Source organism: Hippocampus zosterae, chromosome 4 (assembly GCF_025434085.1).
Source record: "Hippocampus zosterae strain Florida chromosome 4, ASM2543408v3, whole genome shotgun sequence".
Classification (NCBI taxonomy): Eukaryota; Metazoa; Chordata; class Actinopteri; order Syngnathiformes; family Syngnathidae; genus Hippocampus; species Hippocampus zosterae.
This window is the reverse complement of record NC_067454.1, coordinates 12253120-12279980: the sequence shown is the minus strand read 5'-3', so window position 1 is coordinate 12279980 and position 26861 is coordinate 12253120. Positions and strand designations below refer to the sequence as shown.

The 26861-nt window shown below is 41.8% G+C and overlaps 3 protein-coding genes across 4 annotated transcripts; 1 reads left to right on the top strand and 2 right to left on the bottom strand.

The window, feature by feature from the left end:
• Nucleotides 1–979: 979 nt before the first annotated feature.
• hnrnph3 (heterogeneous nuclear ribonucleoprotein H3 (2H9)) lies at nucleotides 980–6833 on the bottom strand. The gene is made up of 11 exons (XM_052063403.1): nucleotides 6741–6833; nucleotides 6022–6114; nucleotides 5451–5606; nucleotides 5186–5329; nucleotides 3841–3979; nucleotides 3207–3406; nucleotides 2774–2872; nucleotides 2042–2148; nucleotides 1837–1972; nucleotides 1635–1688; nucleotides 980–1564 (listed from the first exon to the last, which is right to left on the bottom strand). The coding sequence occupies exons 2-11, from the start codon at nucleotides 6107–6109 to the stop codon at nucleotides 1497–1499; spliced, it is 1191 nt and encodes a 396-aa protein (XP_051919363.1). The 5' UTR covers nucleotides 6110–6114; nucleotides 6741–6833; the 3' UTR covers nucleotides 980–1496.
• Nucleotides 6834–7487: 654 nt separating this feature from the next.
• On the top strand, nucleotides 7488–10450 carry LOC127599460 (phenazine biosynthesis-like domain-containing protein 1). Of its 2 annotated transcripts, none has more exons than XM_052063423.1 (10): nucleotides 7488–7647; nucleotides 7853–7952; nucleotides 8267–8365; nucleotides 8564–8673; nucleotides 8876–8905; nucleotides 8986–9074; nucleotides 9308–9399; nucleotides 9892–9935; nucleotides 10068–10130; nucleotides 10262–10450. In XM_052063423.1, exons 1-10 carry the CDS (start codon nucleotides 7564–7566, stop codon nucleotides 10304–10306), a joined length of 756 nt encoding a protein of 251 aa, XP_051919383.1. In that variant the 5' UTR covers nucleotides 7488–7563; the 3' UTR covers nucleotides 10307–10450. The 2 variants fall into 2 exon arrangements, with proteins under 2 accessions (XP_051919383.1, XP_051919382.1); XM_052063422.1 differs by having other exon boundaries at nucleotides 7490–7647; nucleotides 9852–9935.
• A 22-nt stretch (nucleotides 10451–10472) lies between these two features.
• On the bottom strand, nucleotides 10473–22657 carry dna2 (DNA replication helicase/nuclease 2). Its single transcript, XM_052063421.1, has 25 exons — nucleotides 22278–22657; nucleotides 22003–22056; nucleotides 20763–21417; nucleotides 20549–20657; nucleotides 19863–20012; nucleotides 19589–19772; nucleotides 18945–19093; nucleotides 18719–18841; nucleotides 18371–18614; nucleotides 17811–17925; nucleotides 16666–16822; nucleotides 16398–16577; nucleotides 15089–15325; nucleotides 14866–14979; nucleotides 14670–14779; nucleotides 13950–14059; nucleotides 13743–13871; nucleotides 13561–13653; nucleotides 13252–13445; nucleotides 13049–13138; nucleotides 12697–12910; nucleotides 12490–12579; nucleotides 12224–12409; nucleotides 12006–12152; nucleotides 10473–11211 (listed from the first exon to the last, which is right to left on the bottom strand). The coding sequence occupies exons 1-25, from the start codon at nucleotides 22305–22307 to the stop codon at nucleotides 11158–11160; spliced, it is 3918 nt and encodes a 1305-aa protein (XP_051919381.1). The 5' UTR covers nucleotides 22308–22657; the 3' UTR covers nucleotides 10473–11157.
• Nucleotides 22658–26861: the final 4204 nt, after the last annotated feature.

Below are 26861 nucleotides of genomic sequence, written 5' to 3'. Positions count from 1 at the left end.
TTCATTTTTAAATTATCCTGCGGGCCTGGTTTAATCTCTCTCGCGCGGGCGCGTGCGTGCGTGTGTGTGATGAATGGAATTCCGCATCGGTGTGCAATTGTAAAACAAGGCTGTGTGTTGAAAAAATAAATCTGAAACTGCTTTTAAGGGTGGCTCAATACTGGCTGGTCATATATGGACAGGAGTTGTAAATTGATTTCTGGCCCAAATACTTCACTCCACAACTTGCACTTATCTGGTTTGCCAGAGTCAAGCCAGTGCCTCCTTTGCCACTCCTGGGCCGTGTTCGGCCCACATGCATTATGCCAGTGCCGACTGCAGGCCAGCTGTGCCAGCTTCATGCCGAATCCGGGCCAGATGCCTTTGCTGACTGGGGTATTAACAGTTTAAGGATCATTGTAGAAAACAGCAATTCCCAAGTTAAGTGGGAAGAGGCTTGATTTAAGTTGCTGGAGGTTCAAGGCACAATTGCAGTCAATGCTGCTTCAGGTTTTTTTTTTCTTTTATCTGAGTCAAAGTGAGGATTAGCGGGTCAGAAAATGGATGAACATAGAATTTTATGTTTACAAGAGCATTTACCTCTCAGAACAGTCTGTAATCAAATGTCAAGACGACATGCTCATCTGCACCTTTAGTTTTGCACTTGGCACTCCTGACAACCCGGAAGTGATTTTTTTTTTCTAATTTATTGCATGTTCAAGGATAACACTTTATGTAATCTAATTCTGATTAGCACCTCATTAGAAACCTCATTTTAGTTTTGCTCTTTGTATAGGAGTGCCAGTCCTAAAGAGGATGGGGTTTTTTTGTTTATATTGTTAATGAAAGTGAACTTTATCACTACAATTATTGTCAAATTATGCTGCCTTGACTGTAGCAGTTTTGATTAAATAAAACTGTAAACCTCATCCTGCAAGATTCTTTTGCCATGTATTTTCTCCATATGCTATATACACCAAACAAATGCTAGGGTATTTCATTTTAAAAATTTATTGGGCAAAATGTACAACAGTTGTAAATGGTAGACTTGAGCTTTAATCAAATTCCATTCTGAAGATATTGAACTGAAATTTTTGTCATGAACTGAGAAAAGATTCACTCAACACAGGGTCACATTTGTTTAACTTTTAAAGAGAAACTTAGCCGGGAATACCACAACCAATCCATGTGGTCGTTGGCCCAAAAAAATATAGAACACTTCTTTTGAACTGTGCTAGCACAACTGTATTGTACTCGCATGAATTTTACCAAATATTTCCAACATGTGTCAGTAGCTGACAAGCTGAACATGTTGATGGGAACATCAACATATTCAGCTTCGACCCGTTCAGTCTCATCGTCAAAATTGAATAACTCAATGTAACTCAACGTAATTCACTGTTTTTATGCATTTTTTTAAATAAGCATGAAAGGAAAAAGAGGTGGCACACCCAAAGATCAACTTGGTGACAAAATGTGGCCCTTGAGGAACATGAGAGAGAGGTCAGGTAATGACATCAGTATGAGCCTCGCAGCCCGCTACTCCGTGAGCCGCCTCCCGAGTTACCATAGTAACCACCACGACCTAAGAAACAAAGAAAATTTTTATTTTATTTTCAACGACAAGCGAACAGAAAGATTTCACCAGCACGCACTCGTTTCCGATCCGATGGCTGTGGAGTTGAGAAAGAGCTCAATGTAGCGGTGCTCTGTGGACAACACGGACAATTGAAGATCACTCAAGTGAACGACTTCTTTTTGTTCTTAAAAATGACTTGTCAAATCATTAATACATTTTTTTCCACAAATATGGGCAATTTAATTCCTATGGCAAAAAATTGGGAGGACAGGCCGTACGCATGTGGTGCTTGTCCTTGCCCATGGCGGCCACGGCGTCCTCATGGGAGCGGAACTCCACGTCAGCCTCTCCTGTCAGCTTGCCGTTGAGAGCGACGTCGATGTGGACACTCAGAGGGTTCAAAGGTGAGAAGAACTGGAAAGGAAACAAAATGTGTCAGACACAACACCATGCCAGTGAAGCTTTTGGATGCCGTCTTCGCACCTTTGCGACGTCCATCTCGCTGGTGCGGAAAGGCAGACCCCTCATGTGGACAAAATGGCCACCGTGGTAACTTGAGCCTCCTTCAGCTTGACGACTGTAACTGTTGCCTTGCGACAAAAAGTGTCTCATTAACAATACAATGCCACGCGTTTTATTAAAGTAATTGAGCCGTTCATAAGTTTGTGCTACTGTTTTTTACATTTTAGTTCATTATTATAGTTTATCCACCAGATGGTACAACCATCCCACCACAATTTCAAAGCATGCAGCAATATTTTACAACTTCCAATTTTTTTTTCAACATGCCTGCCTTGCTACTGAAATAAATGTGGATGCATCTGCAGTTTCCTCTGTATTTATTGTTCACTCCGTGAAGTAATTCGATAAAGAGTTAAAAACCCGAATATGTGATGTCTACTTCAGACTAAAGTAGTCTAAAAGTACTTCTGTACTTCAAATATGTACAACTCAATCAAATATAAATCATATTTTAACAGTGTTGGGCAGGAACAAGTTTTCATTATCATACGAGGAGCATTTTTCAGATATTTATTTTATTCATTTATTTTTTTGTCAAATTTTTACTTACTTACATTTGTCACAAAAAAAACAACCAATAAAACTCAGGACTTTTTTTTTCACCTACTCCGCACAAAAAGCAAATCGCAGTCACGTCAACCATGATTGAGAGTTTGGGAACAACACTTGTTCAAAGAAGTCAGAAGACATTACCTCTTGCTCCTCGCTCTTCTCTTACACGCTCATCAAACATGTAGTTCCCAAAGCCGTAGTTGTTCAATCCGTTGTAGCTGTCAAAACTATGTCCATAACCTGGACGAAAACAGTAAGAATAATTAGAAAATAAAAATAAACGTCTTCTTTTGCCTCAGTCAGTCAGACTGTTTCTACATACTGTACTTAGGTACCATTTGTATTTCTGTGAAATGCATTTTGATTAAATCTTGAAGTCATAGTAATACTGCTTTTACTTCTTGCCATATTGAAGTGCAGCATGGATGTTCAAAATGTGCACGTCTTTGAACATTAATTATGCAAGACCGTGTTGTGTTAAAGGAACACTTCCAAGTCGAAGCCATCGTTCCAAGTGATATCTTCAGCATATCATGCGTAACTTCAGCTGAGCGAGAATTTCAAACCTACTTACCTCCCCCGTAGCCCCCTACGCCCCTCATGGAGTCCATGAGAGAGCTGCTGCGACTGAGACCAGAGCCAAAGTATCCTCCCCTGGGGCCCTCCATCACAGGTCTGTCGTAGGGCCCCGGTCTCTGGCCCCCGATCACCCGCCGGGGTTCGTCCAGGTAGTCTCGGATCTCGACGCGACTGCTCTTAAAGATCTCAATGTACCTGCGAGGAGAGAGTCCGGGCACGGCAAGTGAGGTGGGGGTGGAAATGGCTGAGGTGGGCCAGCACACACATACATAGAAAGATACACACAGAAAAGACAGATATGCCTAACAGTTGTCTAGTTGGCAACAACCTGGACAAAATGTCTTGCTCTACCTCAGACTCGGCAAACTGCCTCTAACAAGCCCAATGCCCCCATTATACTAGGACTACTACATGTAGGACATTTTACAGTAAATAAGAGCCGAGCACACATTACTTCTACACATTGCATTGTATGAAAGCCCCAATTAAAAGTGTCATTATTCTAGCAGACCCCCCCTCCCCCTTATTGGCAACAGAATGTGACAGAAGACATCCCCCCCAGTAGAGTATGGACTAGAGCTGAAGAAGCCCAACCCAGTCCAGCCCGTCCCCCTTGCCGTCCGTCCCACCTGTGCCCTATCCTTTCCTTGTGTTTCCCCCGAGCCTTTTCTGCTATCTCCTTTGAGGCAAACTGCACGAAGGCTTCCCCTGTGCTCCTCCCCTGGTAGTCCACTGGCAGAGTAATCCCATTCGGCACGATTCTCAACCCTTCAACCCAAGCACACAAATACATAAGTCGGTAGGTAGGCAGGTAGGTAGGTAGACAAACACCCACTGGAGCTTTCAGTTGGAGGACAAGTCATGAGGGCCACAAGCTGGACAGCTTTAACAGGGCTACATTCAAGCTAAGCATCTGACTTGATTGTGCGTGATGGAATAGGCCCCGAGGAGGGCAGAATGACAAGAACTGGCCTGGAGTCGGCAAATGCCAAATGGGACGTCACTGATTGCGTTGTGGGACCGACCGATACTCTCGAGCCACGACATTAGGTACACCTGCTCCACAAAAGAGCAGATGTGCGCTAAACCCGCACTACAGTGAAAGAAACAAAACTCAGAGTGAACCCTTTTCCTAACTTATTCCTTATTCTCAATTTGACATATTTGCGTGTTTGGCTGGAACCTATCCTAAACTATCAAGGCATCTTTTCTGTTTGGTTCTGTTCGAAAAGCAGTTGTTGTTGATAATGATGTTAGAAGTACACTTTAGTACATCAGGGAGGAGCTAAGTTCAGCCTGAGTGGATGTTACGAGTGAGAAAACAAGACGTCGGGTTTAACTTTGCACTTTGAACGACGGGAGCCATTAAAATAGGTTGCAAAAAAGAGACAATCATTTGATCTCTTGGTGCTACACTTTTACATTTTAACATGAGTCTGCGTATAATGTAGATGCCGCACAGAACAATTGCAAGTACTAAAGACCCCATCCTGAACATTACAGTGCATGACTTATGAAAGGGCAGCAGAGCAGACCCCAGGTCAGTGTCATGCATCATTCATTTCCCCTAACCCAAACAAGAACGGCCTATTCCATTACCTCCTTAATAGAGATCATACATAATATCATCAAATCATTTGACAACATAGGAACATATTAGAACAAGGTCAACATACTACAAGAACAAACAGACATATGGAGACATGCAATCCTGCCTATAAAAAGCTTGAAGGTCTACTACCCAAAACATTCTTTGTCATCTTGAGAGATATTACAGACAAGTGTACAGAAAATACAATCACGGTTGAAAATCTATTTGGATTACTACAAAATGATCGGGTAAAACATTGATAGAGTGATTTTTTGCAAGAATTTGAATAGTTGGGTTTTAACTTCCTTAGTTGGCAAAAATAACATTTAAAAAATCACGTGGGAAGACTAGTAAGCTAATGTGAGTGTCTGATGTTGACATACCTGAAAAGAACTGAACAATTTCCTCCTTGCTGCATCCAAAGGGGAGGCCTCGGAGTCTCAGCATGCAGCCGCTAGAGCTGTCGTAGTCAGCAGGGCCGCTACGTTTCAGCACCCAGTCCATCTCGCTACGGTTTGACTTGAACACTGATATACATATACGCATCATCAACACACAGTTCAACAGAAAGTCAACGGTTTAAGACAAACAAAAAAGTGAAACATCTGAATTCAAACACCCTTTTCGTAACATCCAACGATTCCTTACCTTCAATGTATCGGTGTCCCATGTATTTACGATCTTTGGAAAGCGCATTCTTGAAATCCTCTGATGTTTTCAGCTCAATAAACGCTTCGCCGCTCGGGCGGCCTTCTTTCGAGTAGGTGAAACACACACCGTTGACTTTGCCTATGATGTCACAGTCTGCATACAAGACATTTATTGTGATTATCTTTGGGAAAAAAAAGACAGACCCAGATGTGTTCTGTGCTTGACAAAAACGTATAAGAAGCTATGTCGCTGCAAAAAACGGCTAATTTTTAGAAAAATAATCTAATTGTGATCACCACCCTCGCCAGTATTACAAATCGGAAGTGTCCCCGCCCCACCCCCAAGCTCCTCCCGTGTATTTTTTAACACACACAAGCAATGTGCTAATTTGTGAACACACACTTTATGTGTGAGGAGTGCAACTATAGACCCGTTTCATACGCAAAGTAGCTTCAGATAACTTGTTATGAATCGGGGCTCTATAAATCCAATGTGAATTGAATTCCAATTTGATGTACCGGTATATTCAAGTATCTGGTTGTGAACAGGTATGTAAGCTCTGTATCACCTGAGAAGAAACTGGCCACTTCCCCCTGGGTGCAGGCCCAAGGGAGGCCTCTGATCCTGACCACGTAACCTTCTTCGTTGGAAGACATCCTAACTGGGAAGACAGAATACACAAGAGAAACAAATTGCTTGAATCTAAGTTTTGCTGGGCATCCCAAACCAAGAAATATATCATTAACAATAAACACTGATTAAGTCGTCTTGACCACACAGGGCACATTCAAGTTAGTTGAAAAACTGCTTTTACATACGAACTGGTTGTGTAGGATCAATTTGCACAGAAGCTAAGAAATCCTGCTAGTTTTAATTCCTCTTGGTAACAAGGTTGCCGGCTGTCAACAAAACCAAAAAGTTCCTATGGTAACCCTAACAACAAGCCAAGCAACTGCCTAAACTTTACAGAACATTTCATTTCTTTGTATGGCTTACGTTGTAGAGAAACGCCCCAAGCGAAACGTCACTTTAACGGTTGATTGCTCTATGATAACCAGATGATGACATTTGGAGTCAGCTCGCTAGGCTAGCGCTTATCTGACGTGCTTATGTTAGCTCTGGAGAACGATAGCAGTTAGCCTCGCCTGACAGCGGTCAAATGTCCAACCCGAGCTCGCCTAATTTAGGCCCACTAAAGATTCGTCAATATGTGCTACAATTTGTCGCTGACCATACATGCAAACCAAGCACCCGTTTATAAATTTGAAAAGGGTGAAATTGTCTCACGATGGTGGATAGTGCAGCCGATGTCTTCCGCCTTGTACCAGCAAGCCTCAGGTGACACTTCCTGTTGTCACTCTGACGCTATTTTCTCGCGAGACTGGGATTTGACTACACAACTAATGTACTTTACCACCCCACTGTGTGTCCTCGCGTTACTTCGGGACGACTACTCGTGGACACTACTACTAAATAAATTATTGAAATCAAGATTACACTGTATTTTTACCCGTTTTCTTACATATTGTGAAAACGTGTACCTGTATATATTTAGCAACCATCTAACATTGAACAATTTCAAACAAAAAAAAAACATGGAAGAATATATATTAATAAAATTAGAATTGAATCAACATGAGATCAAAAACTAAAGATGGATACTTTTAGCCTAGTGGCCCTAATTTGTGTCTTACACTTTCTATTGAGGTTCAAACGTCGTTTGGATTTTATTTCGTTTATTTTTTATCTTATTTACTTGCATTTGTAAAATTGTTTATGAATTGTTGTACTGTATTATGTAACTGAAATGGAAAAAAAAAAAGAGATGACCGCCAGAGCTCACTTGTCCAGCAGACAGAATTATTATCTCAGTGTACATACCACTTTTTTTAAAACAACAATGTTTGGTTGTTGGTATGCCCAGAGATTTTTCGAATGTAAAATATATGCCTAAATTAGTTCAACAAGGTTTTAAAAACACGGTCAGAGAGGACCATAAGAAAATCATTAAAAAGCTAGGATGCACTTTGTGCGGGTGGCAAGCCTGACTTGTGAGACCAAACTGCCTGGGTCAAAGTCCCAAAACTGCTCTGTATTTTGCACATTCACAATGGAGATTCCTATTTTTATCGTGGATGCCTTTACTAATTTACCATTTAAGGGGAACCCAGCAGCTGTTTGTCTTTTAAAACATGTGAGTAGCAATGCTAAGTTAAAACAAAATGTTCTTTTCATTTTGGATGATAAAAAACGCTTACAGTAGTTTATTCAATGGTTATGAGAAAATTTGGTTCCTGGAAAATGATATTTTATAACAAGACAGTTTCATGTGTAGAATATTCATCAAATAGGCTGCATTCATCATGTATTTTGGTTACGTGTCACAATTGTTTCTTCAGGAGCTGCTCGATGAATTGTATCAGAAGATAGCAGCGGAAATGAACTTATCGGAAACTGTCTTCATCACCACGGTCAAGCCTTCTGAGGATTTCACAAAGGGTCAAATGCAATTATTGTTTGAACGCACTCTTAAAAACAACAAAAAATCATGAAAAGTGTACATTTTGGCATTATGCGTTCAGTAGAAACACATTGTAATCTGCGAATGAAATACCCACAAAGATTACACAACGTAATCTGTTTTATAATACTGTATTTGTAAACGTTTTGCATTCGGTCTGTTTATAAAAATCTGCATTCATTCAAGCAGATTGTTCACCCCTGACCCCCCACCCCTCCAAAGTGTCATTCTTATTATTGCAAATATGATTATTTTTACTGAATTCAATGCTTTCATTTTTTTTATTGGACAGACTCAAGGTTCCGCCTCCGTTGGTTCACACCGACCACAGAGGTCAACCTGTGCGGTCATGCCACTCTGGCCTCTGCCGCTGTGCTCTTCAAACACAAGCGTAAGATACTTTACCGACTTAAGCTCAATGTGCCTTTGCATCAAGCACACACCAATAGTGACACACTCGAGCAGAACACACACCTTAATTATTTATAAAGAGCTGGTCTTTGGCATCAATAAAAAAAACATCCAATAACACCAATATCACATTCTTTTTGAAAGAATGTGCTTTTATTGTTTTTTTTTAACCTTTCAGAAAATGTGAATTCTGCTGTGGTATTTGAAACCAGGAGTGGAGATCTGTCTGTTGGACAGGAGGGTGAGGATTTAGTGATGGATTTTCCCCTCAACGCACCCACCAAGAAGGTACACTATTAGAAAAGATAATTGTAATTTCAAAGAATGGATGTTGACTGAAAAAAATAGTACAAGTCTAACATATTCTGTAAAATATGTCAGGAAAGGTAGTGGGAAATCATTTCTCTCAATGTGTGCACAATTTTTCAAATACAACGAAAAGATCAAATGCTAACACAAACACGAACATATTTTTATTTTTTTACCCGAGGCTCCTGAGCATTTTAGAGACCTTATCAAGGTGAGTAAAACAAACCGGGCTCAAAGTGTTGTTTTTTTCGCCCCCGCCCCTCAATTGTTCACATGTGATGTGTCCTCCAGGCCTCAGTAGGAGATTACCCAGTCCAGGACGTTTATCTGTGTTCCAACACTAAGAAACTACTGCTGCGACTGGCGGACACCTGTGACAGGTTCCAATTCTCTCTCTTTCACAAACACACACGCACGCGCGCACACATGCAAACACAGTCACTGCAAACCAAACGAAAATTGGAGTCAATATTAAGGAACATCCATATAAAGCAGCTGAATATCTTGATGAAGTAGCCAAACATCTCTTCGCACTGGTATGACTGAATATCAATGTTTATATGGTGCGGTGCATATTAAAGCACCTCCAACCAAGTACAGTCGACACTTCCAGGTCAGTCCTTAGCAGTCTCAAAGTCAACCCTGAAGCCCTACGAAGCAGCGACCAGAGCGGACGAGTCAAAGGCCTGATAATCACCGTGAAAGGTATTTTTTAATATCCCTTAACCTGACCCGACCACTTACAGTCTATAAATCAGATTATGACTTACTGCAATTTCATTTTGATATTATGTGGAATGGTAGTCTTTGTCAAACATCATTTATAGACTCAAAGCCATGTTAGGTACTATGACACAACCCAAGGAGATCAAATTGATCAGAAATGTTGTCTTTATAAAGATAAAGCTCACCTTGTCAAAGATTTATCACAGTATTATATTGTACAGGTGTACCATGAAATAACCCGTGAGCGAATGTAAAACTTTTGATAACTACCCATTTTTGCATAAAACAAACTTATTCAAGTCAAAAGAATCTTTCTACCAGTGTTTTTTTTTTTTAAATAGTAATCAGTGTCTTTTGAGGAACGCACACTCTTTTACAGCATCAAGCGTTGTCATCCTCTCCATTGTAATCGCATGTATGCTTAATTTAAGGATCTCCAAATTGCCAGCCAGGATATGATTTCTACTCCAGATATTTTGCCCCCTGGAACGGAATTCCGGAGGATCCTGTCACAGGTTAGGATTCTTACTACTATTCTACAACATGGATTCGTCATGACAGCCACCAAAATGTACTTGTTCACGAAAATTATGGCTTTATACGTTTGGTGTCCTTTAAAACGACACCTATTTTGTTTGCACTTGCAGGTTCTGCACACACAGTCCTGGCTAGCTACTGGTCTAAAGAACTGGGAAAGAAGAAAATGCTTGGTCATTAATTTCACAAAAGTCCTTTCACATCTTCAGTCATCAAACTCTTATTTTTGCATAGCACAGTCACAATCATCTCAGTGTTGATTTTACTTACCGGTATTTCTCCATCCCGATGTGTGTGTGTGTAGCATTCCAGTGTTCCAAGCGAGGTGGAGAGCTGCAGCTCGAGGTGAGAGAAGACGGAAGGCTCAATATAATGGGGAAGAGCGTCACCGTGCTGCAGGGAACGATCACACTGTAGACACCTGCAGAAAAGAGCGCCTTAACTCCTAAGGCACGATTATTGTATTGTGGTTTACAATACAAGGTTTATACACAACTTCACAGTCTGAGAGATGGTCATATGTACATTGCAAATTTTATTATTCCAATAGGCTACTCACACACAAAAAAGGGAAAATAGCATACATATAATCAAAGACGATCCAATAGCGCAAAGGTAAAAATTACAATTCATTAATTCATGCATTTGGAGAATTACATTGTAAAGGAGATTAGTTCATCATCATATGTGATGTTTGACTGGTTCAACTCTCAAGTTTAAGTGCAAGCATGTCAGTTCTGTTGTCCTTCCTCTTGTGTAGCATCTGCAGCAGTATCCTCAAATATCCGATCTTGTGACTTCTGCGACTCAAATCTTTTATTTGATCATAATAAGAAGGAGGCTGTTCATTTGCACCATTTTAAATAACTTAAATGATTCATTGTACTGTACATCAACAATTTTGACATGTTCACAGGTTTACAAAGTCGTATGTCGCATTCAAATGTATTCAAGTATAAAAATAACAGCAGGTAAACAGAGGTAATTTATGTCAGCTTTGTTAAAGGTGAAAAATACTCAAATTACTCATATAAATTATTTGACTAAAAACCGACAATGATTCATCACCTGGAGCATAAATATAAAGCAGTGTTTGATCATTCGAGCAAATGAATACGGATTTCTGGTACTGTAAAGACATGCAAGTTGCTAGACCGTGACCGACAAGGTTTTGTTCAGTCGCTGCCGACGTCGATGTGATCACAGGAGCATCAGGGGTAAGGCTTTGTGTGCTGACGGAGGGAGCTGGATTATGTGAGGTTAGTTAAGGTGGCTAAGAACAGCGGGTAGAGGACAGAAGAGCCAAGTTGCGAATGTTTCCGTTCAACTTGTTAGAGAAGGACAAGTCGTGCATGTTATGCACGCTGTGCATCAACAAAGTTGTTTTAAAGTTTGAAATTAACAGTGGCCTAGTGTCAGACGCTCCCCCACCCATCCCTGATAGTGAAACATAATTGACAAGCAGACTTGTCACTGGGAGTGATCATCTACGGAGTGAATTCCCTACTAACAATCTGATGAATTATTTGATCAGGGACATCATCAAATCATTACCAATACATTGTAAATGTGTATTTATGGCTGTTTCTCATACACAAATTTTAATTAATACGGGACCGTTGTGAGGATAAATGGACTGGATAATGGATGATGGATGGGAACATTTTTATCTCAAGGACTTAGATGAGGGAACTGTAGTCACCAAAGTAACAAAAAAGTGAGCACCAATATTACAGAAATAAAAAAAAGAGACAAATAAAATTTAACAAAAATCCTATACTTATTGGTATTGTTTTGGCCCATACAAAATACAATATATGTGCCTCATAAATGTTCACGCTCTTGTCACGGCAGTAGCTTACCCATAAGTCATAAATTCCAGAGGGCCCATGATGAGATCTTCAGTACTGTTACAAATACCATTATGAACATGCTCAAGAAGAAAATAATGACGAGTGTCCGGGCGCAAGCGCGCACGTCAACTCAGGCGGGCAAAACAACCAACCGAAAAGCAAACGACATGTTCTCAGAGAGAAGGCAAAGGATATCATGTTCTCCTGCTCCAGATGACCGAGTAGTTTCTCCACGGGGCTGTATCGTCTGAGCGTGGACACGGAACCCACCATGAGCAGTTTGTGTTTGGCTCTGGTGATGGCAACGTTCAGGCGGCGCCAGTCCTTCAGCAGCTCTCCTAGCTGGCAAGCAAGAAACAGGTCAGCTAACAGGTCGCCTCCGCGCACGAGGGGCGTAAACGATGAACGCGTACATTTCCTTCTTCTGTCGTACTCCTGACGAAAGAGAGCACAATGACACTCTTGTCCCGTCCTTGGTATTTGTCTACCGTGTTCACCTCCAAGCCGCTAAACGCAGACGAACGCAGCAGAGCCGAAACACTCTTCAGTTGTTGTCTGTATGGGGCGATGACGCCGATATCATTGGCCTTACAGCCGGCCTAAGAGGGAAAAACGCAGCCCAGGTTTGGTTGAGCGACGCATTCAGTGAGCCTTGGTGTCACGTGACATGCAGGCATACCTTTATCAACAGTGACAGAAGGAGGTGGATGATGGCCGCCTCGGTGTGGTTGCTTATGCCTCCTTGTCCCATTGACTCCAAAGCTGGCACCTTCCAGGAGAGAGGCCATCTTTGAACATACTTGATGATCACTTGGTAGTTGCCGATATGTGCAATATGCACACCGGGTGACATCTCGACTGGAAGCGAGGCCTACTTCCTACATACCACCGAGCAATCCAGGAAGCAAACGGGCTTGCTAGGTAACAAAGCGGCCTGTATCCAGCCCAGATCCTGCTGGGGATGCGCGTCAGGGAGGAAAATGAGCTCTGACTGGACGGACGCCAGAGAGGGAAGGGCGAGGAGAGCCGACGCAGTCCTCTCCGAGCCGCACTCCAAGCGGCCGTCATACATCAGACAATTGCTCAGGGACATGATCTGCCTGGAAAGAGACGCAGTCAGGTGGACTGGTAGTTTGAAGAAGAACTTTGGTCAATGTCATATTTCATTTTCTGCAAAGACAACGCATCAAAGCGATGCCGACTTTGACCGAGTCCTTCAGGCAAGAGGTAAGATGTACCTGTTCATGCGGTACTGGACGTTGAGGTGGACCACGGCTTCACTGTGGCACTCGAGTCGCTTGAAAAGACTCTCATCCATCCCGAGTGACCTATTGAAAAATGAAAATACTGTATATAAACAACCGGTATTGCTGAAGAATAAATCGTGACGATTGTGAGACATAGTGCACAATAAAAGTGGCGGTTGTTCTAAAAACGGTACCTCGCTTCCTGATGATGCACTATGGGGGGCAGCTGTTGGTGGTCGCCAACCAGGACAAAGCGGTTGGCGTAGAACAGCGGGCCCAGGCAGATGAGCTGGCTGATCTGCGACGCTTCATCCACGATGCAGAAATCAAAGCGCCTTCTTGTGAAAATGGGATGCTTGATGCCCATGCAAGTTGTTCCTACGACCAGCTAAAAAGACAAAACAAAAATGACATCTTCAAAAGAGCTTAGAGCAGGTCCCCCCAGTGTGAACCATAAAGCTCACCGATACTGGAAAGAAAAAAAATAATAAAAAGCGTTCAACCTCTTTGTTATAAAGCTCTTCCAGTTGTGACAATGTGTGAACTCCATTTTTCCTGATGCTTTCCTCCGTGTACGGAAGGATACTTGAATGGACCTGTGGAGAGGAAAACTCTTATCTTTCTGACTAACATTTTAGTCAATGAATTGGAAGTTTTGTACAAGTACAGCTGCAGTGTCGCCCACCTTCTGCCCTTGGCCGAGACGCAGGAAACCAACTTTGAAGCGCTTCAGCTTCAACAAGATGTTGTCGACAGCAGAATGTGTGTAGCTGCTCAGCAAGACGCTGAAGCCACACGCGTGTAAGATGCGAACCTGCAAGTGAGAGAAGTCAAGCCATTGTGACACTGGCGAGGTATTCGTCACTCTTCTAAAGTGGGTTTGTAAGGTTACCAGTGTGCAGATGGTGGTGGTTTTGCCCGTGCCGGGCATGCCAACAATCAGTGTGTAATCTTTTGACAACAACACCTTCTTCATGGCCTGCTTCTGGGGCTTGTTGAGACCTGCAACATTTGTGCATGGTTAAATCACATACAGTAAACTTGCTGTCCACTAGCGAGGGCATAATAACACACAAGAAATGTGACGGAATTTAAAAAAAAAAAAAAGACTTGGAAGACCAAGGTGAAACGCGCAACATGTCATGTTTTTAAGTTGCCGCACAAAAAAATGGTTTTCATCCAGGTGAATTTTTCAGAATGTGGATAGATTGACACTCAAAATTGGCAGGCAAAATGCTCATTGGGGGATCAAACTGTGGATGCTGAAGATGACACCGGCCGGGCCTTAAGATGTAATGACTTAAAAAAAAAGTATTTGGATTTGGTCTTCCTTTTCTTATTTGTTGCATTGCAGAGGAATTGGATCAGGACTTGAAATGGCTGTGATCCATAGAGAACACTAAGAAGTGGTGATTTATTTAATGTATTTTATCTCATCTTTCAAATCAAACATTTTATTTTGACCTCAACTCATGCCAACATCTACTGACCAATGTTTAATCATCAGTAATAAACCATAAATACTGAAAAGCAACATTAAAATGTTATGTCTATAAGATATGTTATGAAAGGAGTACAGCCATGAGGAGGAGGGGAAAAAAAAAAAAACAACCTTTGAGGATGTTTGCCACTGTGTCTTTGGCCTCTCTGGGTAGAACGTCACTGAGATTGGAAATAAACTCCGGCGAACGATGATCGACAACCAACTTCCTCAGACGATCGCTGTGCAAATTGAACACATTGCGACGGAGTTTTAGGAAACAAGTCGGAAGGACAGAATGTATGGATGGCAAAAGACGAAAATCTACCCGTCTTGACTGTTTTCCATCAGCTTGGAAAGGTTGGTGAGATGAGTGCTGAGACCATTCACTCCTTCATCGACATCCAATCGAAACACTTCCCCACTGAGCTTTGACACATCCCTGCGACAGACAATAGACTCTCTGATTTGGCTGGGGACCATGCAAGAACGACATGTCGTGAAAGATACACAGGTCAAGTATGTGGATGCATTTTTAGATCTGACCTCACCTGTCTAATGTACAACTAATGGATGTCCTGCTTATATCACAAATGTAGCCTGTTGCCAGGGCGATGAAACGACCTCCCTGGTCGCTAAGGACAACGCGCTCCCCGCTGGCCAGGCCGCAACCGCTTAAATCGTGCGTCTCGTTCGCTCGCTGGAAACGATGAAGGAAAACGCCTTCCGGGTGGACGCTCGTAGAGCCGAGCAGCTGCAGGTTCCCGATGCAACTTCCTTTCTTCTCGCTAGGAGGCAAGTTATCAGGAAGTCACCCAAAACGCCAGTCATCATCAAATAATGGCCATCCAGCAGATGGTGCAGGATTTCTTTCTTTGGAAGAACTTGTTTTTAGATAGAGAAGCGGTTGAATTTTGAAATGACTATGGCTGATAATGTGCAAAGAAATGACATTAATGCATTAAAATGATGGCCGTATTTAGTATTGTCTATTTATTTAATTTCCACACACAGAATGACTCATTGAATCCATCCATCAGTACAACGACTAATAAGACCTTGGAGACTCCTGCTTGCTATTTATTGATGTTTGGTACAGTGAAACTCCTCTACAACGAAATCTACATGGCCGAAAATACCCCCCTAGTGTGAAAAAATCTTCATGCATTAACACCATTCCCACTTTCCCGACGGAAAAAAAACCTCTGTTGCGTTATACGAAATATTTTTCTCTGCTCTTGCCTCGCGACGAGATTCACTCCAACCAAGTCTAATCCAACAACGACCTCGACCGCTTCGTTCGCAAACGGCAACAGCAACCACCACACTGGTTTACACATGCGCAGTAGTCCAGGAAGTATTTGTTATTGTTAGTTTCAGATGCAGCAAGAACGTTGCATGGCTAAAATTGCTACAAAACGGACCTTTGGATGTCAAGCAGCTAAGACAAGAAGAGCTCTGACGCTGGAAGAGAGGGTAAAAGTGATCAAAATGAAAGACGGAGGAAACAAAATAAAAGACATTATCCAGGAAATTGATGCAAGGGAAAGTGAATGCTGATCGTAAATTTTGCAATTTCTTTCCCTTTTTTTCTTTCTACACGGACTATATGAAGTGTCAAATACGTGTATGCTCATACTTATGCACTATTGGAATAAAAATAAAGAGTACACATACGTTTGTGTGTGTGTGTTTACAGCTGAGATCAAATTTGCTACAGTGAAAAAAACCCTGTCGGAAAAATTTTGTTGTAGAGGAGTTTCACTGTAATGTGTTAAATCATTTGCGTTACACTTGCTCTTTAAAACACTGCCATTGGAAACTAGACTAGACTAGACTAGACAAAGAAGCCTTTGTTACCTTTCCTCGGGCGTCTGTAGCCATACACGCTTTCGGCCATTCCTGGCCTCCATGCTGGCGGCCTCGAGACTGCAGAGCAGCAACCAGTGGGCGAAATAGTCCAAGTGTGTAGCGGCCAGGTGACCCGTCTCCAGTTGTATCAAGTCATCACTGATATCTGTGGATGGGCCTTCCAACACCCTGGCGAACGGGCAAAGGAAAAAAAATGAGGTCATCCACGATAAACGGAGAGCAACATGTTAGGATTTGAAAGAATGTACAGCCGTACCTTTCATACAGAGCACAGTTTCTCCTGTGAGGGCAATAATGGCAGGTGTTTTTGTCCGTCACCATGTCAGGGAGTCTGGCCAGGCGACTTCCCCTCACACCCTTCTGCACGCGGTTGTGGACGTAATGAACCATGGTGTTCCTCCGTTTCAGCAATTCTATAAAGAATAAAAACATGGAAAGAATGGTTTAAAAAAAGAATTGGTTTTCATACTTTTTTTTTTAACTTGAATGCATTCGTCCGTCATGGTCAAGTGTTCAGACTGCTAGCTGCCTGCCCTGTGGGGATCTCAGTTCAAGTCATTTACAGGCAAAGGAACGTGAGCATTAAATGTCACTTTACTTAAGTGTGGACAAAGAAAGAGAGGTTACGGAAACGGACCATCCGCCCCCGACATCCCTTAGCACCACAGCTATGGTGTAATTGAACAAAAACCTACCATGAAACTGCCACAATCTGCGTGCGGTTGCTGTGCGCCAGGCTGTGACGCGCTAAGGACAATTTTCATGTACCGTTTATGCATGCAATCATGAGCGTAGAGATGATCATCTCTTGCTGTCACCTTCTTTCCATTTACTCAAGGCACAGGTATAATCTCCCTGAGAAAACCACCTGGTTCTCGGATCTTAATTCTGAAAAATGAGATGTACTGATATCCAATACACCGGCAAGCTAACAAAAATAACAATTTGAGGTGCATTTCTAATTGCCCGTCTCGTGTACCTGTAACTTAACATGTAAATGATCCGAATCAGCTCTAATTATGATGTAGTTTAATTCTGCGACACTGCGAACTACAAACATGAGAAATAAAAAATATTAAATCCATTACTTGAATATCCATTACCATTCTTACTTACCAGTTATTGAAACAAGCTAATGAGGTGTCCAGCTAAGAACACTGTATGGGCCAATATCACTATAAAGCATGGATGTCACAACACTGCGGCGAGAGGGAACGAAAGTCCCGTCAGAAATCAGTGTTGCCTCAGTTAAGCCCCTCCAGCATTTTATTTGCCACGCTGTAATGTATACATAAATTATTTTCTCAGTTCCCGCCATGCATGCATCAGTCAAGCACCTCTTTAGGCCCAGGAGGGAAAAAAAATCCCGGAACCATCCCAGCTTGGTGGAGGGTCACGTACCTCTGTGGTCCATGTGGCTGGCCACAACAGGATGCAGGTTCCCGGTCTTCAGGTAAAGCAGGAAACCGGCTGCAGGATTGTACCTCTCCAATGTCATCAGAGTGTATAGAATCACCTTGACACAGACAAGACTCGACATGATCTTTTTTGAAACCCCTAAATACAATCCTGTATGCTACCGGTACGGAAGTACTGTCAAACCTGCTGTTTATCGTGGAAAAAGTTTCTAAGTAAGAATTCCTTGGAAACAGCAAAACAGTCTTAATTTTTTGGGTTTTGATTGTCGGGAGCAGGCACAATCGAACGTAGTATACAAGGTCTTCCGACCAACACAGGCAGCTGTTGTCACCCATCAACGATCGCCACCGCTGGCATTGCTGTTGCAAGAAGACGGGAAGTCTGCAAACTACTGGTCTTTCTAATCGAATCCATAATATTGGTCACCCTTTCTCTTCATCACCAACTGTGCCCCTATATGGACAATTTCCAGATACACGTCGTTCTTTCCTGCAACTATTACAGCACACAGTTTTTTTCATTGCCAAATACTGTCGACCAACCTGACTACGATGTTCGATGGAGTTGGACTCCCTTCCAGTTTTCAGCTCCAACGGGATGGTCATCACTTCAGAGGATTTGTGACCGACGTTTCGGGTCCTTTGGATTTGAACTCGTGTCGTCAAGTCGATCTTCCCTTTGAGACCAAATCGCGGCGACCACACATTCTCTTCGATGTCGGCCAGCTCTGAAATGGTCGCGGTGGCGGAGTCCTGTGTCTTGCCTGCAATCCCGCCATTCCTTGGGCTGTAGTCCCAACCAACCAAAAAAAGAGAAACGGGAATAAGACATTTGCAAATAAATGCGCACTGAGAGAAAATGTTTGTAAATCAGCAGTGTTGCAATGTTACATATTGAGAATGATGGCTTTTGATGTTGGTGAGGTAAGGTATTCCTTTGCCCAGAGCTCCAATGACGGCAGGTAATCATACAGCTCCCGTTTCATCTCCTCCTGAGTGACACCCAAACTGTACCTACACACACATACAAAATAAATCAACAGAGTGAGACTTTCCTCTTTCATCTCATTTTGCACTTCTGCTGGCTGAGGGATAAAAAAAAAAAGCAACAACTTACATGTCACCAAGATGCTGGGGACTGTGAAGAGCATCCTCGGCCATGTTCGACAAAGCACCCAGAGAGAAATCTTTAGCTGTGGCCGCTCTCTGAAAAACTTCGTGGATGATGGTGCCGTTCAGCATTTGTTTGGAGGCACCGTCAAAACTCTACTTCCGCAAATAAAATAGCAGAAGACAAAAGACGGTGGAGGGCAAAGAATGAGATGCTGAATCGAAAAGTCATACTTGTGGACCACCAACTTAATTTGGCTTGTCATACATCTTTGATAGAGCCAACAAAACCTTGAAAAGATTACGATTCCCGTCTTCTTCTTAAACAATGTTCATTTGGATTTGATAATGATGTACCGGTATGTTCATCTGAACAAATATCCAACAGATGTCTTCAATTGTATTTCCATTCATGCCATTTCATAACAATAATTTCCAAAAATAAGCCATTCATTAATAAGATGCTAAAATCAAGAATAATCCAAAGCTAGTGGGAAATAATATTACATATGAATCATGCTGTGACTAAATTATATTTACATCTTCAAAATTGCCCGTGTCCTTCCGATGTTGATATGGTGGCCAAGAATGTGAAAATCTAAATCGTGCGGTATTTGAAGATTTTGCTTCCAAAGTGAAATAACTTCTTACCTTAAACATTTCCCCGAGCACGGCCCGCCTCATACAGCGGATGGAGCTGGCAATGCTGGTGCCTGAAACAAGACTGTCAGGAAGTAAAACCAGCAGGCCTTGTTCTTGGTCCACCACCCAGGATCCAGCATCAGCGTGGCCTTCAAGGTGGACCACATCACCGCGGCCAACGGGAGTCATCTCCCTGAAAATAGAATTAATAAATTTTAAAAATATTAATAATCACCATGTTGGAGGGATAAAGGAAATTGTTGAGCAGCAGAGGGTGCCCTACCATCCGTCCTTCAGCAGACAGGTCTCAGTGGGCTGCAGAGATCTGAAGTGTGTGATGGTCAGGATTTTTTGATTCGGCTTCTCCTCCACGTTCAAAACCCAGTAGCGGTTGTTTGGACCGCCACAGAGGATCACGTGATCTGGTAACTTACTGCAGAGAAAAATAAGATGACTCAAGGTCAGATGTAGTCTATATATACAAAGGAGTGGAACAAATATTTCTTATAAATTTCACATTAAATATTTTATTCAATTAATATATTGTTCATAAAAAGTCTTACTAAAATAAAACATTTGCCACTAGTCTGTTTTAAAAAAAATATGGCCCCGAAGCACAAAAAAATTAGACTACACCCGATCGAGATGGATCCCTATTATTTAGTGCACTCCTTGAGAAATTGTTGGTGGTGTCACCTAATAACAATGGTTTATTTTTTTAGAGGTGTGGTATTTAGTTATGTTGGCAATGAACGGGGACTTTTAGAGCAGAGGCCACTACTTGATGAAATATGATGTGTGTGTATAAATTACACACACACTTGCACGCGCACACACACAGCATCTTAAGAATAAATCTTATCTTGATTGATTTTAAATGACAAGAGCATATCTTGTGATTAAGTTTGCATCTAATGGGCATCTGCGCACATGTCAAGGGAACAGGGCTGTCCGTAAGCAGAGCATTACCAGGGTTTCTCCTTGGGGAGGAGACATTCACTTGGCTCCATCTGCTCTGTGAACCAGCTCTCCTCCAGATCCTCTTGCATGGGAAATGCTGACGTGGTCACAGTTTCACCTTATTTAGCATAAAATAGAGATATCTTATTGCGTGTAAAACTTGACCGACAACAATACTGTATTGTTGTTGCATGACAACAATTGTTGAAGTAGCAGGATGCACCTCTTGCTGGCTTCTCATCGGGTGGTTTCACATTGTGCCAAACCACATCTGAAGATTCCAAGGCCGTTGGATCTTTCTCCACAAAGTCAACCTGTCCTTCCTCGACATGCGTCTGTTCAGCAGGCGTGTCGGCTTGCCCGTCAGGTGTGTGCACACAGACTGCCTCACTTTTGCTTTCTGTCGTCTTCTGCTCAATTATGGCTGTAAAAACTGCCTCGCCCCCATGTTGATGTTCTTTGTTGGGGCTGTGTTCCAATGCATTAGCAGTTCTTGGCCTCTTGGCATCACGGAGCTCTTCAGAAGGACTGACGAGCCTTTTGAACAAGCCAGAGCTCCCCCTTTCACTGTCTGACATTACACTCAGACCTTTGGAGCAGGGACTTTGACAGACAGGGGACAAGTGGACAGGTTTCCACACAGTCGCCGTTTCTTTCCTGGGCTCAGGGCTCAGGTCTTTGTGGCCTCTGGAGGGCGAAAGTAACATTTGACTACTTGGGGTCTCGGGAACCAGGACGAGGTCCGGAGAGGAGGGAAGAAAGTTCTCAATATCCCTGAGGACGCTCCTCTTTAACGGAGAGTACGCTTCAGTGGGGAGGACGCCTCCATTTTGGATCTGGAACACAGAGCTTTTTTCTGGTGACTTTGGGGGTAAAGCCTGAAAGCAGCACATTGATTTTATTATTGTTAAAAACGCAAACCAATAAAAGTCTCTGCACTAATATGGAGAAGAAAAGGAAAAACAATGAATCCAAAGCACACCACATCAAGTGCCAAGCATAATGGAGGCCATGTATACATATGGTACTTGTACAACTGCTAATAGAACTGGCCATCCTGGTGTTTACCAAAGCCGTGACTTCGGACAGAACTAACAAGATGAACCGAGAGGCATACAGGACTCACATCTAGCCAAATATGTGTCAACAGCAGAGATGCAAGTGGACTTACATGAAAATACAAATATATATTTATGATATTAACTGACTTACTAGGTTTGTCAACCTTTCTAATGTAGTCGGACAAAAAAAACACAACAGAAAGTGAACGAATGGATCGACAAATCATTCAACTAAATGTGCCAAGAGTATCGATCATTGTGGGCTTTATACAAAGCACCTTTCATAGAAGTGACACAGACATCGCAGGGAAAACAACAGCATCAAACTGTTACGGGAAGACGCAAATGAATAATCAAGATTATTTCGTGTTGATGTTTCAGTACAAAAACAGCTTTATGCACCTTGTTTCCAGGGGTAAAGAAAGTAGAAATGTCTCTCTGTCCTCCTGGTGTCACCTGATAAAGAAAGACATTAAATGCTGTTTTAGAATAGGGGTGGTTGTTTATCATCACCTAGGCAGATTAAAGTAGACCACGCATAAATCTGAAGAGGAGCAGAAGCAGCTGTTTTGACAAGCGAGTAACTCGTAACACGTTGCATTTGTTTTCAAAAACACGAATATAATGAAACTATTCAAAGTGTGAAATTGATATTGACAGCTGTAGCGTCACCTCACCTTGGGAATCTTCAGTTTGGTTCTGTTCATGTTGGCCAAAGTAGTCAAATGCGGTCTGGCTTCCTAGCGTGAACACAATCCAGGACAAACGACGACTGTATTTCCATGCCAAGTTAGCCGATACCGGTAACGTCCGATGGCTTCAGTCGGCGTTGGTGAACGTTGTACATTCACCGAGGACGCACACGATTCAACAAAAGGGAATCTTAGCGACGGGATTGAGTCTGTGTGATCTACTCTATATGTGACATCTTGAAGTTTGCTTCAGCGCGCCATACAGTACGAGTTTGGCGCAACGGAAATGACATATTATATATTTCCGGTAACTGTTTTTTTTAATTATACAGAACTAATGGGAGAAGTAAATCAAACATAAATATAACACTATACGGAATACATAAATAAAACATATAATAACAATACATAGTACGTGAAATACATAAGTAAATATTTTGGGGGTTTTAAACGTTACCGTGTTTATTTGTATTCGTTTCCTCCAAACTTTTTTCACATGGTGGTTTCCACATTTCTCAACCTAATCAAACCAAATATTTGCAAAATTTAGGACAAGCAGGGAGCTATTTTCCACATTCTAAAAATCCGCAATTTTCCCACAATTCCACATTTTCAATAATAATAATAATAATAAATAATTGTAATCATAATGCAACAAATGAACAAGGTTTCAATTTATAAGTGTCATGTCACTTTTTATAGGGCAAGGAACCATATTTGGAATGTTAATTTAATCATGAACACCATAAGGCAGTAGAGAATGTGATTTCTCACAAGCCAACAAAAACACAAATAAAAGAGAGGAGGGAGGGGTTGAGAGAGAGAGAGAGAGAGAGAGAGAGAGAGAGAGAGAGAGAGAGAGAGAGAGAGAGAGAGAGAATTGGATCCGACTAATTATGTTAAATTTGGAGCTCAAATTCTGTTAATTAACTAACTATTTAACGAAGAATTTAGTGATTCTGAAAGCACCAGGCAGATTAGATTGATGTGGCAGCTGGAATCTGATTGGACAACAACAACAAAAAAGTCTGTACATCCCGATACAAACCCAATTCAAATGAAGTTAGGACATTATCCATCCATTAGTGAGCCGCTTTATCCTCAAGAGGGCCGTGGGCATGCTGAAGTCTATCCCAGGTGCTTTGGACAGTAGATGGGGGTTAACCCTGAACCGGTTGCCAGCCAAACACAGGGCACACGGATGAACAACTAGGGACAATTTCAAGTGTTCCGTTAACCTGCCCTGCATGTTTTTGGAACGTGCGAGGAAACTGGAGAACCTGGTGAAAAAGCCACACAGGTACGGGGGAGCACATGCAAGGCAGGCAGACCAGACGTGTATCTGTTCTCTTTTACTAAAAAGGCACGCTGTTGTACAAAATGCCATTATCTTGCTGAAATTAGCAGGGGCCACCATCAAAAAGACTAATTGCTTGGATGACCGTCTATGTTTCTCCAAAATCTGTATATACCTTTCAGGATAAATGGTAACTTCACAGATGTGTAGGTTACCCATGCCACAGACACTGGCTTTTGAACTGCATCCATTAACAGATGGCTTGTTTCCTCTTTGGCCACCTCGTCTACAATTTCCACAAACAATTTGTAATGTGGACCCGTCCAACCACAGAACTCTTCCCGCAATTCCTTGCAATTTTGTTTCTTTCTGACTTCCGGGTTGAGTGAACGCTGGCGCGTTTTGGCTGCCGCTGCTCATCCCGTATTGTTTTGTGTTTTTTGTTATTGTAAAGTGTCCTTGGGTGTCTTGAAAAGCGTTTATAAATAAAATGTATTATTATTAATGTACGGTGAGGAACATTATCCTTTAAACTGTTCAACAGTTTTCTCAAGTAGTTGTTGACAGAAAGGTAAATCTCGTCCTATCTTGGTTTGTGAATGACTGAGCAATTCAGGGAAGCTCTTTTAGAGCCAATAATCATGGCACCCACATGTTCCCCGTGAGTGTTGTCACCTGCAGGATGTTCCAAAAAGATGTTTGATGAGCAACCCTCAACGTGGTCTGTCGTTTTATCTACCATTTTATGCGACCAGCAAAGCTAAATATGCAACGCACAAATATTAACTACGTTGACCTGACGATGGAAAATTAGAGTGCATAAAGTGAAGTGTAATTCAGAATCATAAAAGAAGTATAAAAGTGAATGATCCACAGTTATAAAAAAGTAGTATAAAAGTGAATGATCCACAGTTATAAAACAATCTATTTTCCTCATTTCAAGACAGTGTGCCAATTTGAAGTCAAAATGTGAAATCATGTTGGGTGCCAAAAAAATTAAATGACAAGGACATGCGTGCGTGTATAAAAGCACGGTGAAACAAAAAGATAGGGAAGCAGAGCTCTGAGATTAACTACCTCATTATTTTCGGCACACAGTCTTGTAAAAAATTCGTCATCGTAAACCGGAGGTGACAAAGGGTTTTAAATGATTTTCCTTTGATGCCAAAACAACTCCATCATAATGACATTTCATATCAAAACCAATTCTGTAATACCACTGTAGGTAATATTGCTTGAGTGGGTCTAGGGCTTTTGACTTGGATAGTGACAGTTTCATTTCCTCCTGAAAGTTAAACTCCTTTTAAGTATCCTTCAAAAACAATAAAATCAACTGTTGGAGAAATTATTTTGCAAAGAGAACCTTTACGGTAATCCCGCCTACATCTGAGGGGTTATGTTCCGGAGCACCCTCGCAAAAAGTGAAATCCACGACATAATGTAAAAATATGATTTAAATACTCCTGAAGTATATTTTTGTAACATTTACAGTGCTTAATTTTTTGGTATGGTCTTCCAGGACACATTTATAATAATACAAACACGTGCACTAAGAACAAGAGCAAATATTCTTGGACAAACAGGGCAACAAAATATCAATTCCGCTATGTGTTCACAGAAAACAAATCCCGCTTTATACAAAATAACAAAATTATCATCTCACAAATAATTATGCTAAAAGATATACATGACAAAGCCATCAGGTTCTGATGAAACGTGGTTTGCATTCAATCATTTTCAATAAAGAAAATAGGGTGTGCTGAAATACACTGCATTTTCGTTCTTTCCAATTTACATTGTCTCATCCACAATCAATGAGAGTTGGACCAAAATAATTATAAACTGCACACAAAAAAAAGAAAGAAAAATGGCGAGATTGTCAACCCGGAACCTACGATGGAGAGGTTTTTACTGTATATGTGTCACGTTGACTGTGATGGTAGAGGACCCATAAAAAAGCAGCAGAGCGGCAGACAGAGCAGGGTTGAACTGAACCATAACGTATTACGAAAACCATTTTCCGAGGCACGGTGGAAAAACGAAATCTCAAACACAAAGTTCTGAAATATCATAGAAAATGAAGCAACAAAACAAACAAACCCCCACGACAATAGCAGAAGCAAAACTACACGACAGTAACAGAACGATCCGAGATTGACTGACAGAATACAAAACGAAATACAGTACGGCAGTCATTTCCAAAATCCGGCCCGCGGTCGAATTTCATCCGGCCCTCGGCCCCTGTCATAAAATCAGCGCCGTCTGGCCCGCAGGTTGGGCGCAATGGAACACGTGTTGCATTGACTGAGGTCTCGTAGACTGGTGAGTGATGTTTCATAGAGTACTGCTTCCCTCTAGTGGCTAAATGAGTAATAGCATTTAGACACTAGGGGGCATCACTCACGAGTTAACAAGACATCATTACGTGTTTATATTGACTGATATGTCATATTTCAAATGATCATTGCAGTTGTGGATATGTGTATTGCTTGTTCATTTCCCTGTTGTTCGAGTCAAAGGTTTTGTGACTATTGAAAAGTCATGGTGATACATTTTATGTTTCAAATCAATCAATTTGCACTCAGGAGACTTCTGTTTAAGAAAAAGTCAAGTGAATAAGCAGTTGCATGTGATATACCTGTTTCAAATGAACCAAAAGAAATTCTTAAGACTGTTGAAATTAAAATAAAAATGGAAATGTGAAACAGACTGGCTTACTAAAATTTGTTGAACAATATTGTTGTTCAATGTAAAGAATGTCAGCCAAGGTCGGCCCCCCGACATTTTACCACATAAAATCTGGCCTCCTTGGCAAAAAGTTTGGACACCCCTGCAGTACGGTATAAACAAACTGACGAGCCAACAAAGACGACCTGGACAAGACCGAAAGGATTGAGGGAGCTGATTGGTTGACACCAGAGGACCCGGATGACAAGAACAGATTGACACAAAACCTAACGAGGAAGACGAAAGCATGTGAGGAAACTCAACGATAAAATAGTCCTGGTCAATCAACTAATCAATAATCAAGGTTTCCTTTTGAATTACTCTGAATTTTTAAAGAAATTTAATCTACCGGTCACCCCAAAAGAATTTGCTACAGTCATGGATGCTATTCCTTCCTTCTTGACCCTCTTGAAAGGGGTGGACGGAACAACCTCCACACCAACTCTGGACCCCAAAATGACTGCTATCGGCAAATCCTGTTTTACGTCAACATCAATCAGAAATAACAACCGTAATATACGATCCCTGTTCCAAAAAAATATTTC